Genomic DNA, 17,740 nt, shown 5'->3' with positions numbered 1-17,740 from the left:
AGTCTGATGATGGGAATAGGGGTGCGTGTGTACAGGTTTGTTCAGAGGAGGGGTCAGGGAGGGAGTACTTAGGGGAAGCAGGGAAAGTGGAAGTAGAGAATGTGGATGGGAAAAGGCAAAACCTTTCATTTTTGGAGGCTGATAGTATGACATAACATGGTAGTATTGTATGAGCAGCTATAATGAGAGAGGAGCAAGGTGGTTCATCAGGGGATTGTTATGGCAAGAGAATGTTTTTCAAGTCCTCTGCTTAGCACCTGCATTTGATATTTCAGCATTTGGGTAGCTGAGAGAGAACCATCAGGCTCCTAGGAGGTGTCTGGCTATGGTATCGGGATATACTGAGGGTAACCTTGAGCTCTTACTGTGTCTCTGTACGAAACAAAAACTCCACTCTCTTTCCCTGGTAATTCTGTAGTAGAAAGAGACGGAAAACATTTTTGTTTGTTCCATGTAGTTTCATCTCACACTTCTCCCCACGCACATCTGAGAAAGCAGCATGATCAAACACAACAAAACGTCCACCTCTGCAAGGGAAAGAGAAGGAACAAAACAAGTTGTGAGTTTTAAGGTGATGAGGGTTACAAAGTGAGTCCACGTCATTTTCTGATGTCAGTAAAGCAAAAAGCTTTTAATGAGTCTTCATCTGCTTCAGGCACCTTAAGCTTTGTTCTCACTAGAAGTCTCAGAAGGCCAGAGAAGAGAGAGGAGACTTAATGAAAAGGGTAGAAATACTAAGCTCTGTCCTGTCAGAATTTTATTTGATAGCTTACAGCTTAAAAGCAACACAACCAACAACTCTCTTAGTTTCTTGACAAACGAGTGATTTGCACATTCACTAAGTTTCATACTGTCCTTTAAGAAGAAATTATTTACCAAATAATAATAACCATTTATTCTAGTTTTAAAGTGTTTCACGTTATAGAGATAGAAGGACAGAATAGAAAGTGTTGCACTAGGGACCAGAAAATATCTTGTTATACCATCATATGTTGTAATTAAGAGTTGGGACTATCAGATTCCACATACTTGCATGATACTCACGTAATATAGGGTTAGGAGAGTGACTTGACAAATGCTGCCACTTGCTGGCAGGCAGAGGGAAAGGACTCTTTCACCAAAGCACAGACCCAGAAAGAGACAGGTTTTTTAGAAGGGGCAGCAAGAATTGTGTTGAAGCACTCACTCCTTCGGCCGAGACAGGAGCAGACAGTCATTGAAAAGATGTAGGTAGATGGGACGGGTGGTGACTTTCCATTTTGGACTCAGGGTGTTGAAGTCCAGTGCTGTCAACTCACCACACTTCACAAGTCGCCTCGACTGTGAGATGAGTGGGAATATCTGCAAGACAGAAATGTTCATTTATGTCAAGTGTGTACAAGGAAATTGGTATCCATGAGGTTTTTTTGCCTTTCTCTAGAGGAAGTATGCTTTCATCTCTCCAGATGGACAGGACTAAGTCATGGCAGGCACCTTCACTGAAGGCCAACACAAATGACTGGGCAAGGGAAGCACTGATGAAGAGCTGACCTGTGTATGATGTTCTGGTTCAACGGTTCTGTGTGTATTGGAGAGGAGAAAAATAAGTAAGCACGAGTGACTTTGTGGGGAAAGAGAGAAAAGGTATTAGGCTAGAGCAAGGCTCAAGGAATGGACAAGCTCACCTTGCACTCAAATTCAATCTTCTGGCTGAGGTAGATCAGCTCTTCAGTGCTCTTCATGCGCTGGACATTTTCATTGCAATCCTTGATGAGCTGCAGAGGAAAACAGAAGATCAGTGAGGTGGGAGCAGAACTGCCTGATGGGATCAGTACTGCTCCCAGGAGCTCTTCAAGAGTCAGTGTAAGTGACAATTTCTGAGGCATCCTCCTGAAAAAAAAATGTAGTTTTCCAAGCCAGCATACTAAACTTCTCCATACCTACAATAATCATCCTCCTTTCTTAAGGAAGATATTCTTTAGATTAAGACTCTGTGATAAGTATTCCTTTAACTTTGAGATACTGGGGGACAGGGATGCTAGAGACATCTCTCTCAAGTGAGACAGGTTGAATTGCTTGTCATTTGGATACAGCTTTTGTTAGATACTCCACTGTAAACGCAAGAGGCTGATTAGATAAACATCAGCCCCAATTTTCCACAACCCAGAGCTTCTTGCCAGTACCTGTGAGGACAGGACACCATGAAACAGATGTACTTCAGCCTCTGAAAGCTGCCTGTGTAGCTGCCTGAGGTGATACAGGGCAGATGCTTAACAGTGTCACAGAGATAATGCTGTCTTGAACATAACCTGAGTCTAAGGATTTCAGTGTATGACATCTTGCCCACCCAACTCAGACTGCAGTGTTTTGGGAGCTGTGCAGCACACAGGTGCAGTCTTAGGAGTTTTAAGGAGGTACATATCATGTTGAACTCCTCTTTAGGCTTGTGGTGGAGAATAAGGGAAAGATTGTAAGGAAGAGAGTGATACTCCAAGAAGGTCACATCACCACTAGACAGAGCAGGAACTAGCTAGGAACAATGCTGCTGTACAAATTTTAGATAACAAGTTGTCCCAGAAGACTTTAAATCTTGACTCTGTAATAAGCAGGATAGAGGAAGAGATGCAGTATAGTAATGTCTTGCCATGCTTTTTTTTTTTTTTAAAGCAAGATTTTCTCACAGGGGCTAGGGTGGGAGCTGATCACTAGGTTAAGAGACAAATGTAAGGAACACAATGGGGAAATGGTGGTTAGGAGACTGGAAAGAGCAAGTCCTGAAAAAAGTAATTTCATATCATTGGTGCAGGTTCAGTTGCATCCCAGCTGGCTCCTGTTTTAGTGCTTTCTGCTACAGCTACCACTGCACATGCAGGAGAGTCACATGAAGACACTAATTTGTTACTGGTAAGGATCAATGACAAGGGTCCTTGGCAAGAGTGAGGATCAATAAAAAGGACAGGGCCACTTAGGTGCCCTTCAGCTACGTGATGCAGCATGGCTGTAGAGAATCGCAGAATATCTCTAAAAGTTATCCAAGATTGTCCAAACACTTCTTTAACACCTTCAGGCTTGGGGCCATGACCACTTTCCTGGGGAGCTTGTTCCACTGTTTGACCACTCTCTCAGTGAAGAACTTGTTCCTAATATCCAATCTGAACTTCCCCTTGATGCAGCTTTAAGCTATTCCCTTGCATGCTATCACCAGACACTGGAGAGAAGACCACCACCCTCTCTGCTCCCTGTCATGAGGAAGTTGTAGACAGCAATGTCAACCCTCAGTCTCCTTTGCTCCAAGACGAACAAACGTACTATCCTTAGCTGCTCCTCATAAATCACACACTCTAGTCATTTCTCCATCTTTGTTGCCCTCCTTTGGACACATTCTCACATTTTTACATCCTTATATTGTCGGGCCCAACACTGCACACAGTGCTCCAAGTGAGGTTACGCTGAGCATAGTGTGACAATCACTTCTTTAAATCGGTTAGCTATGCTGTGCTTAATGCACCCCAGGATACCCTCATCCCTTCTGGCTGCCAGGGCACATTGTTGACTCACATTGAGCTTACCATCAACCAAAATCCCCAGATCCCTTTCTGCAGGGCTGCCGAACGGGTTGACAGCCTTACCTTTTCAAGTGCATCATAGGCTTGTGTTGCTTGCACTTCCTCCTCAGACCCTGGCCGAGTTCTCTTCAGGATATTCTGCATGAGAGAACACGTTTTTCATAATGCAGACAGGGAAAACTGGACATATATATCACAGAGCTAGGAGAAACAAGGAGACACCAAGATGTCAGCCTCAAGGGAGACTAAAGCAGTAATGGGTGATCAGATGTGGAGACAACAAGGCCAGAAATTTGAGATGCAGAATGTCACTGATTAGCTGCACTCAACAGCACATCCCTGAAAATCTCAGAATCATAGAATGCTTTGGGTTGGAAGGGACCTTCAAAGGTCGTCTAGTCCAACCCCCCTGCAAGGAGCAGGGACATCTTCAACCCGATCAGATTGCTCAGAGCCCTGTCCAACCTGGCCTGGAATGTTTCCAGGGATGCGGCATCAACCACCTCTCTGGGCAACCTGTTCCAGTGTTCTGCCAGTATTAATCTAATAATATTAACCATCATGTACAAGGTACATAGCATAGGAGGCAACCACTAATCCAGGCACAAACAGCTGTAGGTACAGAATTGTTCTTTGCCCGATACTCTTTTTATCCTCTTCAAAAAAAAAGCTCAAATAATCAAAAAGAAGAATTTCTTAGAAAGAGCTCAAAATTAATTCATTAGGGACCTGCTGGTTCCCTGTCTGGAAGGCTCCTATTGGTCAGTGTTTCAGGCAAAGAGTAGAGGCAGGCTGCCTTCCAGAGAGCAGCCAAGGAACTCTTGCTTTCTCTTCCTAGCAGGAAGCCAAAAAAGTTCAACAAAATGTGAATGAACATGCTCTGATAAGAGTCCATAAGTTATTTATTGTAGTACAACTGAAGTAGTGTTGCAACAAAGTCCTAAGCAGTATACAAACTGCACTGCCTCACAGAGGCTATCATATCCAATTTATGGTGCTGGTCTAATGCACAGCAGGCATTTGCACGATGACAAATGGATTTGTTTTTGCAAAGGCACATTCACAATATATGCAGCAGAGTGGCTTTACAGCATCTTGCCAAACTTGTCACAGATGCAACACAAAGGGCTATATGCAGTCCTTCTACCCAGTGGAGCTAGCTCATATTTATTCACTTTCAGACTTGAAGAAACGTCAGCTTGAGAGAAACTGCAGAAAAGCAGAGAATCAACACAGTTAGTTACCTGTAGGAGGAGTTTGAGTCGAGTGATGCGCTGGAAAGGGAGGATGAGGAAGGATTTTAGTGAGAGGCGTTGGCATACTGGATCACTTTCCAGTCTCTCCAGGACTTGCTGGAACCCTGCATTTCCATTTCTGTGGGAGTGGTAAAGAAAGAAGACATCCAGGCATCAGAGCAAATAGTCTTTCTAATATCAGATTTCAGTGAATGTTGGGAGTACTCCCAACAGTCAGGATTTGTCCCTGGGGCAAGAGATGTCAAGAAACTGTGCCAGTGCTGAGGAAGATCATGTGTAGGTTTTCTAACAGCTATAGGATGGCAGTACAACTGTTATTGTATCTATCTCTCCTCGTTCTGCTACAGTCCTCTGGAATAAAAGCCAGAAGTAACATCTACATCTCGATTCCCCTCCTCCCTCTTGCCACTCCTGAGAGGAGTGACCTTCCTTCCCCTAATGTCTCTCTCACCCTCTTAGACACAGCCATCCGGTTTTCCACATTCGGCAGCAGCAGATAGAAGGCTAATGGTATGAGAGTAGCACCAGCCACCAGAATAGCCAATCCCATATCCTTGAAGAGATGGGGAAGAAGGTTGTAGGCCCACTAGATATTGCCCTAGACAACATCCTGGAGGTCCTTTCTGTGTGGAACCGAGTCTTCCCTGAAGGGAATCAGTTGTGAGACTAGATCTCTCCCAGTCAGCAGCGCCCAGAGATGGTGCCTGAATAGCCTGCTGGGAACAGTGTCTTCTCCTGGAATCACTGTAGCTTCACTGGAATTGAGTTGTTACAAAGTCAAGCAGTGAAAAAGTGGCAAGGAGACCTTGCTCAGGACTGGGCTTGTGCATAAGCAATGCTTGGCTGTGCCACCAAGTACAGAAAAGGAGAGCAAGAGACGTTCCACTTCACCACGCAGAGCAAGAGATATCAATGGTGTTCTCTGGCCCCAGGATTTTCAATCCATTTTAAAGACTCCTGGATAGCCAGTTTAAGCTTACTGACAGCAGCCATATTTTTCTTAATTACAGAATCACAGAATGGTTGAGGTTGTTAAGTTTTGCTTGATATTATAATTTTCCGATTCTTAGTAGTCTGAAAACCACTATCCAGGACAGTCATTTCTGCTCTCTTCAGCAGAGAGTAGACAGAATAGCCTGCAATAGAATCAGATATTAACTATTCTGTCCCTTTCCAATGTGGTGGGAGAGGAGCCTGCAGCAGCTGCTGTCCTAAATGCCTCTGAACTGAAGAAAGTTCCCGCCTGTTCTTCTGGGCGTCTAGTGTGAGTGCTGGCCAAAAGCCTGTACCTGCTGCATTCCTCATCGTTTGAAAGAGTGAATATTCAAGCTGCAGCAAGAAAGTAAGGGGGAAGAATGGTGCAACAAATGAAAAACCAACTTACAGTAACCGCTGAAAGGTTTGCTCCTGGTAAGTCTGGTTTGTTACGTATGGTAAATACACCCTGCGGAACTCAGGAGCATGTTTCAGAGCCACATCGCACACGTGGAAGGTGAACATGTCCTCCTCAAATTTCTCCTCCAAGTCAAAGAGGAAACTGCAGCACATGGTTGCGGTGCCATAAAAGGAGAGCAAAATATCAGTGTCATTTAGTAAAGCAGAAACACCCTCAGCCCTCTAAAATCCTAACAACCCACATATAAGCATAAGATAGTTCTTGACTTTAGGGAGAGCATAATGCCTATGCAATGACAATTTAGCGCTAGATAGCAGCAAGGAAGAAGTAGAGGCAAAAGACCTCTGTTCTTGAGACAGCATATATCTAAAGGCATGGAAAACAACCGAAAATTAAAACATCACCAGAATAATCCCACTAGTAGAAATGAAAAAGGTTAGCAGGAAACCTCACTAGCTTAGTGATATAGGTAGCCAAGCCTTGCAGGAGAAAAACTGAACAGAATCCTACAATATACAGGATTCCTTGCATGTGGGGTCATGTCTACATTTTATGACTTATGCTCAATTGATTCACATTAAGTTCTCTCAAGTGATGGCTGAACTTACTCCCCCCCCCCCCTTTTTTTTTTTTTTTCCTTTCTTTTCTTGTTGGTTAGGGTTTATGTAGCTACTTCTTTTGTCTTGTATTTGGCAGAAGCTGCATTTGGTTTGAGCTGAGGTTTAGTTAGTCAAGTTACTTGTAGGTGAGGCCAATAGAGCATGGCTACAGTAGCATTTTGAACTTTTTGATCTCCTGTAATAAACTCTGTACACAATTGTGCCATAATATCTGGGTCTTAACACAAAAATTTACATTGCCCTGTGACCTAAAGAGATGAATGTTCCTTTCAGGGCAGAGTTGGTGTACAATCACAAAGTGCTACTTGTGTGTATCCACCTTGAAGGTCAGTGAACACGCAGAACAGAAGTGAGAGATGTTACTGAGGAAAATGATGAGCTATGCCTGTGACTCATGGAGGGTGTTAGTCCTGGAAGTAAAGGGCCATATCTCACCTGGCACTGACATCGCGTACATCATGAAGCCGGGAGAAAAGCCACTGACGCTCTTGATTGGTGAGCATTGCCTGGAGCTCTGCTGATCGCTGGAAGTGATCCACTGCCACATTTAAACTGCGCAGGTATGAAGCCTCAGACATTATCAACTCAAACTTGGCCTTCAGAGATGAAAGAAGGGAGCACAACATCAGTAGATTAGGCAAGTCTATAAGGAGTCTTACAGAAAAGAGACAGGGGCAAAGCAAAAACACCTCTCAGTACATGATGTAAGCAGCACGTAATTACAGAAGAGAGGCCTTAGGAATGAAAGACACACCATTAGAGATAGTCTTTCTTTTTTTAGAAAGACAGACTTGTGGTATGACTTAAAATAGCTACCTGCTTTCATTCTAATTTTTATTCTCTCTCAGTTCTACTTTCACTAGGTTCCTTGTTTTACATGCTCCTAAGTCTTCCAGCATCCGCATCACCCACATTTTTCTCCTTCATCATGTTTCCCATGCTGTTGTTTTCTCGTCTTTCTCTGAGTTCTCCCATACACTTTACAGTTCCTCTCATTCTCCTTACTCAGTTTCTCTATGTACCATTCTGCTGAACCATACATCTTCCTATTCCCTCTCAACCATACAGCTCACATAGGTCAATTTGGTAAACTCACACTCTACCACAGGAACTACAATTCACGGTGGTTTTATGAGCATCTCTCATAAAGTTATGTGTGGGAGAATGCTGGAAGTCTTCTACTTTGATATTCTCTTTTGCATTGAACATGCTCAAAATTCCTTGTTTTATCTCGTTCCAATTTCCCCATGTCTGTTTTCATGAAGCTACTGATATGGTCCAGAGTCCATCCTTCTGTGCTCATTTTCTCTACAATTCTGAACTTCTACACTGTACTACTTCACAAGTACTGGTACCACATCCCCTTACTGCTTACATGGGTAGAGGTGACCTCTGTATTCCCACATCAGACGTTTTTGCTCTCCATTTTAACCACCCTTCTGGGGACTCTTTCTTGACTACAGACCACCCATCTACCTTGTTACATCTGTCCATTACCTCTTGCAGCTTCTGCTCATCGCGGGACATATTGAGTAGCATTCTGCTGCCCCGTATCATGGGGATGTCCTGCCAGAGGGACGCATTAGATGAGACTGACAGACGTTGCAAATATGAGTCCTGGGGAGACAGCACCTTCCTCCGTAGCCTTGGGGAGCTTGGGAAACTCGACTCTATATCCTCTGTGAAAGAATCCACTCTCTTCTGGCTTTGAATGGCCTTGTTCAGAACAACATCACTGTACTCCTGATACAGCAATCTTGCTGTGAAGAGAGGCATATACATTTATACTTTCTATAGCAGCGACTTGCCCTCTGCTTCAATCTGGAGAAAACTCTGTTACTGTCTCAAATTAGGATAACTGAATACATTAGACCACATGCATCCACTATAAGAAAAGCTCACCAGCTGCCCGAGTGTACTGCAAAACTCTGGTTTCATTGCCTCCACTGAACACTGCTCTCTGACACCCCTTCCTTGCTACCATGTGGCTGGAGCCCCTCTCCTTTGTGCCCACTGCAAGGGTGAGAGACGACGGAGAAGAGGGGTCTGCCACAGCACTTCAGAAAGAAAGCACTTACAGGAGTTGATCAGTTTGGAGTGTCGGCGTTTGAAGTTCTCCATCGCATCTGCAGGTTTCTTCTCTCTGCCAGGGAATAAGGATTTGGAAACAAAGAGCAAATGAAAAGCACAGCGCCAGAGATGCCTTATCCAAATCTTAGTAACAGATCTGTCACAGCAAGGATGTCTCTTTCCAAAAAGCTCAAGCTCCACATGCTTTACTTAATGAAGAACAAAGTTCGGCCTGATGGAAACACTGTCCTAAAGGAACAGAAATACTTCTGTTGCAATGGGGTCTTCTCCCAGAGGGCATGGGCTGAAACACAGGCCTAAGCCATTTTATTATCATTTTCTCCTCCTTACCATCATCTTTGGTCCCTCAGGAACAATGGAGAGCATCAGGTGTCTGTGCTATGCAGGGATGGGGGCTTTTGAGAGACTTACCGCAATATAACTGTTTCTGAACTGACTGGTGGTTCTCTGTGTGCCCTGTGACCTTCCTCCTCTGAAGGAACGGAAGACATTTCTGCATGTAAGACAATTAGAAAGTAAATACGTAAGTCCATTTTTAGGGTCAAGCTACAAGCAAAATGACATACAAATGCCACCTACCTATACCCCACCTAAGTGGTGTAGTGGTCTTGAGCTGGAGTACAGGTGCCCTCCTGACTTTTAATTCTGGGTCAGAAACATTCTGGTTTTAATAATCCTTGACATTACTTACACTTTACATCTGTTACATAGCCACATTTGCTTTTCATACAAAGAAAAAGGCTGACACTTTTCAGTGATGACAGTAACACCGAGAGCTTCCCTCTCCAGTTGCCCAAGTAAAGATACTGCTTGTGGGCCCTACTTAGTGCTGCCCGTCCCCTTGTCTTGGGCCAGACATTGGAGGATGAATGAACCCAAAGTCACTATTCATATCTGAAAGTCTTAAGACGTTTCTTTTGTGGATGCTGAGCCCCAAAAACTCTCAGTGGCTTCTGGGGCAGAAATCTTGGACATCTAACAAAGTCACTCCTGTGAAGAGTCTTAGAAGGGATGCGGCCTGAGAATAAATGCTGTAATCCAGTTCTCACATTGATGTACCTTGTAAGCATTCACAAACCGCTGCTTGAGTCATCTTCTATTTATGTAAAATGGAGAAAGTGTGGATTTTACTTTTGTTTTCTGAGGGTTTTAATTAAATAAGGTGTGAAGAAGTTCTACATAAAATTTATTGGAAGCAGGAGGAGGAAGAGAGCCCAAAGACTGAGCTCCAAGTATGGGTCAGGGGAAAGTACTGCTGCCTTGAATGTTTTAGAATTTGGAACCAAAAATTTACAGGTCAAATATGTGAATTAATCTTGATTTAAGTGCTGCCAAACCATTTACACTCCTCAACACTACCGTCCTTTTCCTCTGTGCCAAAAGCCCAGCATGTTGTAGAGCTTGGAAAATAAACTAAATAAGAGCTGAGAAGAAGCAAGTATGTTTAAAGGTCATGCTAGATATAATAAAGAACAGACATGCATCTTGACAGTATATTCAGACAGTAAGTGCTGTCTGAACGAGCTGCATTACAGAAGATGCACGTTTTCCATTTGTGACATCAGTGATTTGGCTCCTATGCAAGTTGGGACCTTGGATTTGACCAATTTACATTCTTATCTGTAATCTCAAATCTTACGTTCTCAGGAACATCATCTCTTTCAGAAGGTCAAACTGGAACCTAAAGGTGTCAGTTGCAAAATAAAGGGAGGGAGCAAATAAACAAGGAACTAAAACATGCCGTAACCGATATGGGCCATTGAGAGTGTGTGCTTGAGCTTTCCTTACCGCTTGGAAATAGGCTGCTACAAGTGCAACGGCCACCTGATGGCAGCAGAGATGATGAGCAGAAGCTCTGAACTGAGGCCCACCAAGAAACTCATTGCTGCAGGTAGGCCAAAATAGCCCATGTTACTGAGTAAGGGCAACAGATCATTAAACATGGAGAAAGGACAAGAGAAAGTGGATGCAAAGTCGAGGGGTGAGGGATCCATGAAGTGAGATAAGCTCTCTGTTGCAGGCTTTAGTGTGAAGCCAGGGGACTGAGCCCCATAGTGCAGTCTCTCTACCCAAAGAACACGCAGGATGCACTGGTTACAGGCAGCAGTGAGGAGCTGGGGGAGAGCTGGGAGGGGGGAGCTTGGGGCAGGACAGCAATGGGACTACAGAGCTGGAGTGAGGAGTATTACCAGAAAGGCACAAGATCAATGCTGAGCTCCCGGCTCTCGTGTCTTCCTATCACACTGCCTATTTAATTTAATCCTACATTTTTGGTATCTGCAAGAAGTTTGGGGGGGGGAATGGAGGAGATGACTCACCCTGCAAGATGTCTGGTGGTACTGATGTCCTCTTCAGGCCCTGCCGGTGCCAGTCTTTGCTTTTTACTCGGCGTTTAATTGGGTTTTCTTGATTGGCTGCCAGCTCCTGTGCAACTACCCTAATTGTTTTTTTCTCTGGCCAACTCGATGATTTTTCCAAGGGTGAATGTCTGGGCATTTCCTCCTTTGGCTGAGCTACCAAGCGCTGTTCTCCTCCTTCCAGCCTTTGCTTGACCCTCCTCTCACCTTCTGTTTTCTCTGTGATTGCCAGTGGAGCTTGGATGTTCTTTGTGTCCACACCAAAGATGCCTGTCTGTTGTTCCCATCGCAGCTCCCCCGAGATCTCCTCTTCTTGGCAGGTTGTTCTGGTGGTTGGTGGTGATGGAGGGCTGAGCTGGAGGAAGTGTATTGGATTAGTGAATGCTAGCATTGGAAGTGGCTGTGCAGAGTCTTTGCTCTTGGAGTCTGTGGATGTTATCAGGCCTTCCAGTGAGGGCCAAGAAGGGCAGTCAGGTGAGGATTTTCCACACACTATATCCATGTGCTGATCCGTTGTTTCAGGGCTGGTGTCAGAGCAGCCGGCCAATACCTCATTTCCAACAGCAGAAAAGCTTTTGGCCAACAAACTGACCCCTGAGTCATCAGAAGTCTCTGTATCGTGGGTACCCGAGTCACTGAGATCCCACTCTCTAGTTACTGGAACAAGGTAATCTTTCTCTGCTACATCTTCTCCATCAGAAGCAGAGGCGACAGTGTCAGAATCAGACACAGAGGCGGCAGTTCGGAGAGGATGGCCTGTAGTAGGGTGAATGGCTAGTAACTTATTACCATCCATACCACAGTTGAAATGTGGCCTGGAGTGGGGTAGGGGAGCCAGCGGCCAGTAACTTTCAAGGGCTGGAGGTTGGGCAAGGTGATTTACATTAAGTGCAGGGACCTGAGCTTGACTGGGCCTTTGGACATGGGAAGGAGGATGAGGAAGCTGTTTGGCATCAGGCTCAGACACCAGAGGTAGGCTCGAGTGGGACACAGGGGACAGAGGTTGTTCTTGCTGGTTCACAGCAAGGACTGTATCTTCTTCAGAGGGCCAAGTTAGGGTGCTGAGGACACTGGAGACTCTGGACCCAGGCTCTTTTGGGTTTAAACTGCAGTCAGATTTATCAAGTAAAGGCATTTGCTGTGCCTCATGATCCACATTTGCTTCTGTTTCTTTTCTTTGGATAATGGCACTTTTTTCTAGGGGGTTTTGCTGAATTGTCTCTGGGTGGTTCAGGGGAGTGGAAGTCCTGCCTGGTGTCTGGGGTGGTTCCAGAGGCCCTGCAATGACAGCCACAGTCTTCCTATCCTCAGTAAAGCTCCCCTGTAGAGGAAGGCAGCTCGTGTTCATTACAGAGAAAGAAGACAGGCTGCTAAGGTCTTCGTGAAAGCCTTCCTCAGAAGTAAGGAGTTCACGGGAAGTGCTGGCCTCCACTGGGTCAGTACTTAAAATCGTGGATTCCCCTGATGTTGGGTCCCGCATTTGTACAGAAGTGGCTTGGTTGGCTGGCTTCTCTATAGAATCTAGCAGTTTGTTCAGGTTGGTGCCAGGACAGTCCTTAGGGGTCCCAGAGGCTGTTCCACTAGCAACCTCTTGCTGTGGGCCAGATGTCAAAGCCACAGAGGTGAGCTCTGAGGGTAAAGCTGGAATGAAGTTCTGAAGCTCAGCTTTTCCCAAAATTTCTGTAATGAGATGAGGATCTATGGGATCAGGTGGCTCCAAGTTATTGGTATCAGAGGAAAGGTGTGCTGGAACAGAAGCCTCTGGCTTCTCTGTGCTAGAAGGTGCTGCCACTCCTCCAAAAAGTGGTGCATCTCTTTTATCAAACTTCTGGACAGACTTTCCATGCCCATCACTGTGCTCATCTTCCCTGCCTAGTCTTGTCCTGTCATCCCAGTCAGCTTCTCCAATATCCTGACCACTGATGGAAAAGCGGCCAGAGTCTTCTAGGTCTTCTGCCTGGTCAGAGATATGGCATGTGTTGGGAAGCACCACTGGAGTTTCATCCACTGGGTTCAGGTTATTTGAGGACAGAGGGCTGACAGTGGGTGGCTGAGATCCAGAACCTGCTTCTGTGACATGAGCTTTCAGCAATACATCCTCACCAGGACACTGACCCATAGAGATAGGTTCCCCAGGAGGAAACGCTGATCCTGCTTGCTCAGCCAAAAAAACATTCTCCAAACCACACAAGTTCACATTATAACTGGGAACAGAAGATATCTCTAACTTGAAAGCTGATGATAGAGCCTCCAGTTTGAGCTCTCCCTCCAGTCTGAGCTCTTCCCTCTGCAGTTTTTGTTCCTGCTCATTTTGCTCCTTGTTTTTCTGATGTTCAGGCTCCAAAGATTTTTCTTCTTCTGGCAGATTCTGCTTTTTGCACTCTTTCTTCTTCTGTTCCTGCTGAAGTTCAGACACTGCCTCTTCCTGTGCTGGTTCCTTATGCTGTGAAGTATTGACTTCCTCAATTTTTTTAGCAGTATCCTTTACTTGGAAGGCACTCTCTGCTGGAGAGGTAGGTCTGCCCTCTGTTTTTCTGTGCTCATCTTCCAGATTAAGGCATTTGGAAGTGGATGAGTTTTCTTTAGGAACCATTACTGTTTCCTGGTTTTTGACCATGCTGTGATTCCTTGTTTCACCAGCCGAGATGTCGTCTCCTGCTTGTAGTAAACTTATTTGGCTGTCATCTGTTAAGGTGGAAGACAACTGATGGGAAGAGGAAGACTCTGTAGTCTCTTCCGAAGTCTGGAGTGCTTTTACGCTTTTCTTAGCGCCTTCAGAAGTGTAAGGTTTAGCCACATCCTCTACTGCTTCTTTTGACGTAGGCTGCTCATCAGTTGCAGGTGCCACTTCTTTACTGCTTTGCTTCTGCTCTGTACCAGCATCAACCTCCTGCAAAGAATCTGTGGAGATCTTATCCAGAAATGGTTCAGCCTTGTAATGCCCTTCTGAGATGGTTTTACACACCAAGAAGCACTTAGGTGTCTCTCTCTGAGAGGAAATGGCATCAGCCAAAGGAGATTTCAGATGCTGGGCCTGAGGGTCTGAGCCATGAAAAGCCAGTTCTGCTTGGCACTGAGGAAACTCAGTGCTGAGGTCCACAGCCTGCAGGATGGCATTGCCAGGGTCTGACCCATCCTGGACTGTGCTGAGAGAGGAACAGTACTGGTTGCTTTCTAGGTCAACCAGCTCTACTTGCTTAAGTTTCTGAGAACAATCCAGTCCACCCTCCTCTAAAAGCATTTCTCCTTCCCATTCTGAGAGTCCCTTTTGACGCTCTGCATCACCTTGCTCTTGTTCCAGTCCCGCTGACACTTTTTGCACAGGGTTAGAGCATCTGCCCAGCATCTCTGCTGCTTCCCCTGGCGCAGAAACACAGTCCTCAGGAGTGCTGAGCTCTGCTCCCTTTGCAGAGTCAGACGGGCTGGTGCTTATTTCAGCTGATGTCTGAGGGGCATTATGCTCTCTTTCAACTGCTGCAGAATCCCAGGCTTCCCCAGTGGCGTTGCTGGCTTCTGGGGGAGCGGCACCTCCCTCACTGGTTTCTTCAGACTCCATCAGTGACACATCCTGTTAAAAAAAAAAAAAAAAAAACTTTTTTTTTTTTGTTACTACTACAGACTGATACTAACTGGCTTAAGAAACTTTTAAAACAGCTGAGAAGAAAAAAAAAACAAAACAAAACCACATACTTAGTGAGCGCTAAGAGTTAGCAAACAAATACCAAGACTGAGGGTAGGCAAACACCCGATGTAAGCTTGCAGTATGAGAGTAACAGCAAAATAAAACTACTAGTGCCTTTTCAGTTGTACATGCAAATCCAGAAAGTGACTTTGGTCAAAGAGCAGAGATGCTGACCTCTCTGTAACAGCTGCAGTGCAACTTATTAAAAGTGGTGGCCAAGGCTAGCTATCTCAAACCCAAAAGGGGATACCCGAAGGCATTCAGAAAAAATAAACAAAATCTCCATTAATTTTTATGGGGCATAGTGAACGAATACTCATGACCTCTTCTAGTGGCTAGCTGAGTCTTAGACATCTCTTTGATTTTAACAGGCAAAGCCTGTACTTTGGAGCTGATGGCTCTCTTTACAGATCTCTGTGTATGTGAGTGCAACATGGGGCCTTATTGCAACTGATCATAGGAATTGATTAACAAGAAGTAGGAGCATAAGAATTTGATTAACAGATAACCAAGACATGACACTAGACATGAGATATTTGAAGGCTGTAAACCACATGGGTTGAGAGAAGCATCTCCGGTGTACATAGACAGATATATCTACAGACTACAAAGAGAAACTCTATCATCATTTAGACTACTCTTTTAGTTAAAAAAAAAAAATAAAAATCTCAGGATTGTTGGACAGATTCCCAAAGGACACAGTGGAATTTCCCATCTATTATTGCATTTGAAGTTCAGACATGACGAAGCACTAGGGAATGTACATTTGGGAAATGTCTGTGAAAAGAATGGCAGAATCTGATTCACCACTTTTATCTTTCTAGCCTCTACCTATCCCATGACCCACAATCCCTACCTTAAAAGACACGAGAAAGAGACAAACCTTAGAGGCTCCCCTCCCTTTTCTTCTGCTTTTGGGACACTTTCTCTAGTGTTCCAGTCTGTCTTCTCTATTCCTTATCCCCTGCTTATCTGAAATGGCTTATAAATTGCTGCTTTGGGCTGCTTCAAATACACTTGGTACCCCTGCAGTCATACCAAAGCTTGTAATTTAGCCCTGAAGGACCTGCTACAATGTGCAGCCACAGTCAGCTTCCCCCCGAACAAAGCTTCAGTGTTCTACCCCTTCATCCTATCTTACAGCAGTCGAAGTTTCCAGGTACATATGCGTAGTCCTGCATCTTTTGGTCTGAGAAACCATTCCACATTTCTTCAGGTAAAAGCCTGCTAGCTGTCTAGTGGCACAAAAGCCCCAAGGCCTGGCTCTGGAGAGGTCACAGAGCTTGTGCAAAAAGTTGTCTGTTTTGAGCAAGACAAATCTACACACACTTTCTCTGGCATTCCTAATTTCCCTATAATTTTAAAATAGCATTTTTTCCAAAGTGTTAACTGCTGTTGGGGGTGTATGCGTGTGTGACAATTTCAACCTGGGAGGCTCACAAACAGAGAAAGGAAAGCCTCTCCATGGAAGGAGAAGTCTTTGAGATCAATGGCGATTTGCTTGTGCTGGAGTGGCTCTATAGTCACAAGTAGTTTCTTCTGAGCCCACACAGAAAGTAAAAGCAATAAAGGCATGATTACATCTGGACTAATTGTTCCAGTTGACTCCTTGGCCAGGGCATGCCTGACCAGAAAGCTGGTTTAGCTTATATTTTCCCTTACGTAAAGTGAAACAGAACACCTGCTCTGAAAGCAAGGAGTCCATGCTCTGGAGTTAGAACTGATACACACCTTAATCATGGGGACTGTCAACATCTTATAGCTTTTTTAAAAATAGGGGAAAAAATGAGTTGACTAATTGAGTCAACTTATCAACTTTGTTCCTGTATATTTTTTTCTCATGTAATCTTTAATTTTTGTTTATATTGAAAAGATAATCTTTCTTTAAAACCCAGCCAAAACTGAGATGATTCAGCAATTTGGAGCTGAATTTGAATTTTGAAGTAGGTTCAGGAAAGGGCCACAAGAATGATCCAAGGGCTGGATCTATGAGGACAGGCTGAGAGAGTTGGGGCTGTTCAGCCTGGAGAAGAGAAGGCTCCAGGGAGACCTTATAGCAGTCTTCCACTACCTAAAGAGTGCTTACAGGAAAGACGAGAAGAAACTCTTTAGCAGAGCCTGCTGTGATGTGACGAGGGGTAATGGTTTTAAAATAGAAGGAAGCAGATTCAGAATGGACACGAGGAAGAAATTTTTTACAATGAGGGTGGTGGAACACTGGAACAGGTTGCCCAAAGAGGTGGTGGATGCCCCATCCCTGGAAACATTCAAGGCCAGGTTGGACGGGGCTCTGAGCAACCTGATCTGGTTGGGGATGTCCCTGCTTCTTGTAGGGGGGTTGGACTAGATGACCTTTAAAGGTCCCTTCCAACCCAAACCATTCTATGAATGTAAATAGTTATAATTTCAACAAACAGTATGTTTCAAAGAGATATGTCCATTCAGAAAGTTCCCACAGGGCTTCTGCCACATTTTACTGCTAACAGTAAACTATGGTGCTGTCCTCGACAGGTATGTGTACCCCTCTCCTTTAACAAAGGTTCCATGATCACATCAGACCACTCCTGTGCTACACTGCTCTTAGCTCTTCCTGCTATCTGCCTTGAGTCTCCCCTGTTACATGAGTAGAAAAGTACTGTTTATCATACTTAATACAGACAGTTTTCAAAAACAGGCTCCCCACGAGCAGACACTGTTTAGGGAGACAAGTGGTCTAGGTCACAAGCTAATGGCTAAGGAAGGTTAACTACTACTAAAGACAGGTTGCCTATAAAGTTCTGAATAGCAAGATCC

At 44.7% G+C, this 17,740-nt stretch overlaps 1 protein-coding gene across 1 annotated transcript in view; it reads right to left on the bottom strand.

Moving 5' to 3' along the window:
* ARHGEF5 (Rho guanine nucleotide exchange factor 5) overlaps window positions 1–17,740 on the bottom strand; it is a 36,620-nt gene that overhangs the window by 2,441 nt on the left and 16,439 nt on the right. The window contains exons 2-12 of the mRNA XM_086758304.1: window positions 11,227–14,833; window positions 9,320–9,401; window positions 8,896–8,960; window positions 8,315–8,577; window positions 7,253–7,413; window positions 6,186–6,338; window positions 4,790–4,919; window positions 3,609–3,683; window positions 1,665–1,754; window positions 1,187–1,341; window positions 366–527 (exon numbers count right to left, since the gene is read on the bottom strand). Coding sequence (XP_086614430.1) covers window positions 366–527; window positions 1,187–1,341; window positions 1,665–1,754; window positions 3,609–3,683; window positions 4,790–4,919; window positions 6,186–6,338; window positions 7,253–7,413; window positions 8,315–8,577; window positions 8,896–8,960; window positions 9,320–9,401; window positions 11,227–14,821 — 4,931 coding nt within the window. The 5' untranslated portion in view covers window positions 14,822–14,833. The remainder of the gene's footprint in view (window positions 1–365; window positions 528–1,186; window positions 1,342–1,664; window positions 1,755–3,608; window positions 3,684–4,789; window positions 4,920–6,185; window positions 6,339–7,252; window positions 7,414–8,314; window positions 8,578–8,895; window positions 8,961–9,319; window positions 9,402–11,226; window positions 14,834–17,740) is intronic.

The sequence above is a fragment of the Chlamydotis macqueenii genome, chromosome 1 (assembly GCF_036417535.1).
Source record: "Chlamydotis macqueenii isolate bChlMac1 chromosome 1, bChlMac1.mat, whole genome shotgun sequence".
Classification (NCBI taxonomy): Eukaryota; Metazoa; Chordata; class Aves; order Otidiformes; family Otididae; genus Chlamydotis; species Chlamydotis macqueenii.
This window is presented reverse-complemented; position numbering and strand designations above follow the sequence as displayed.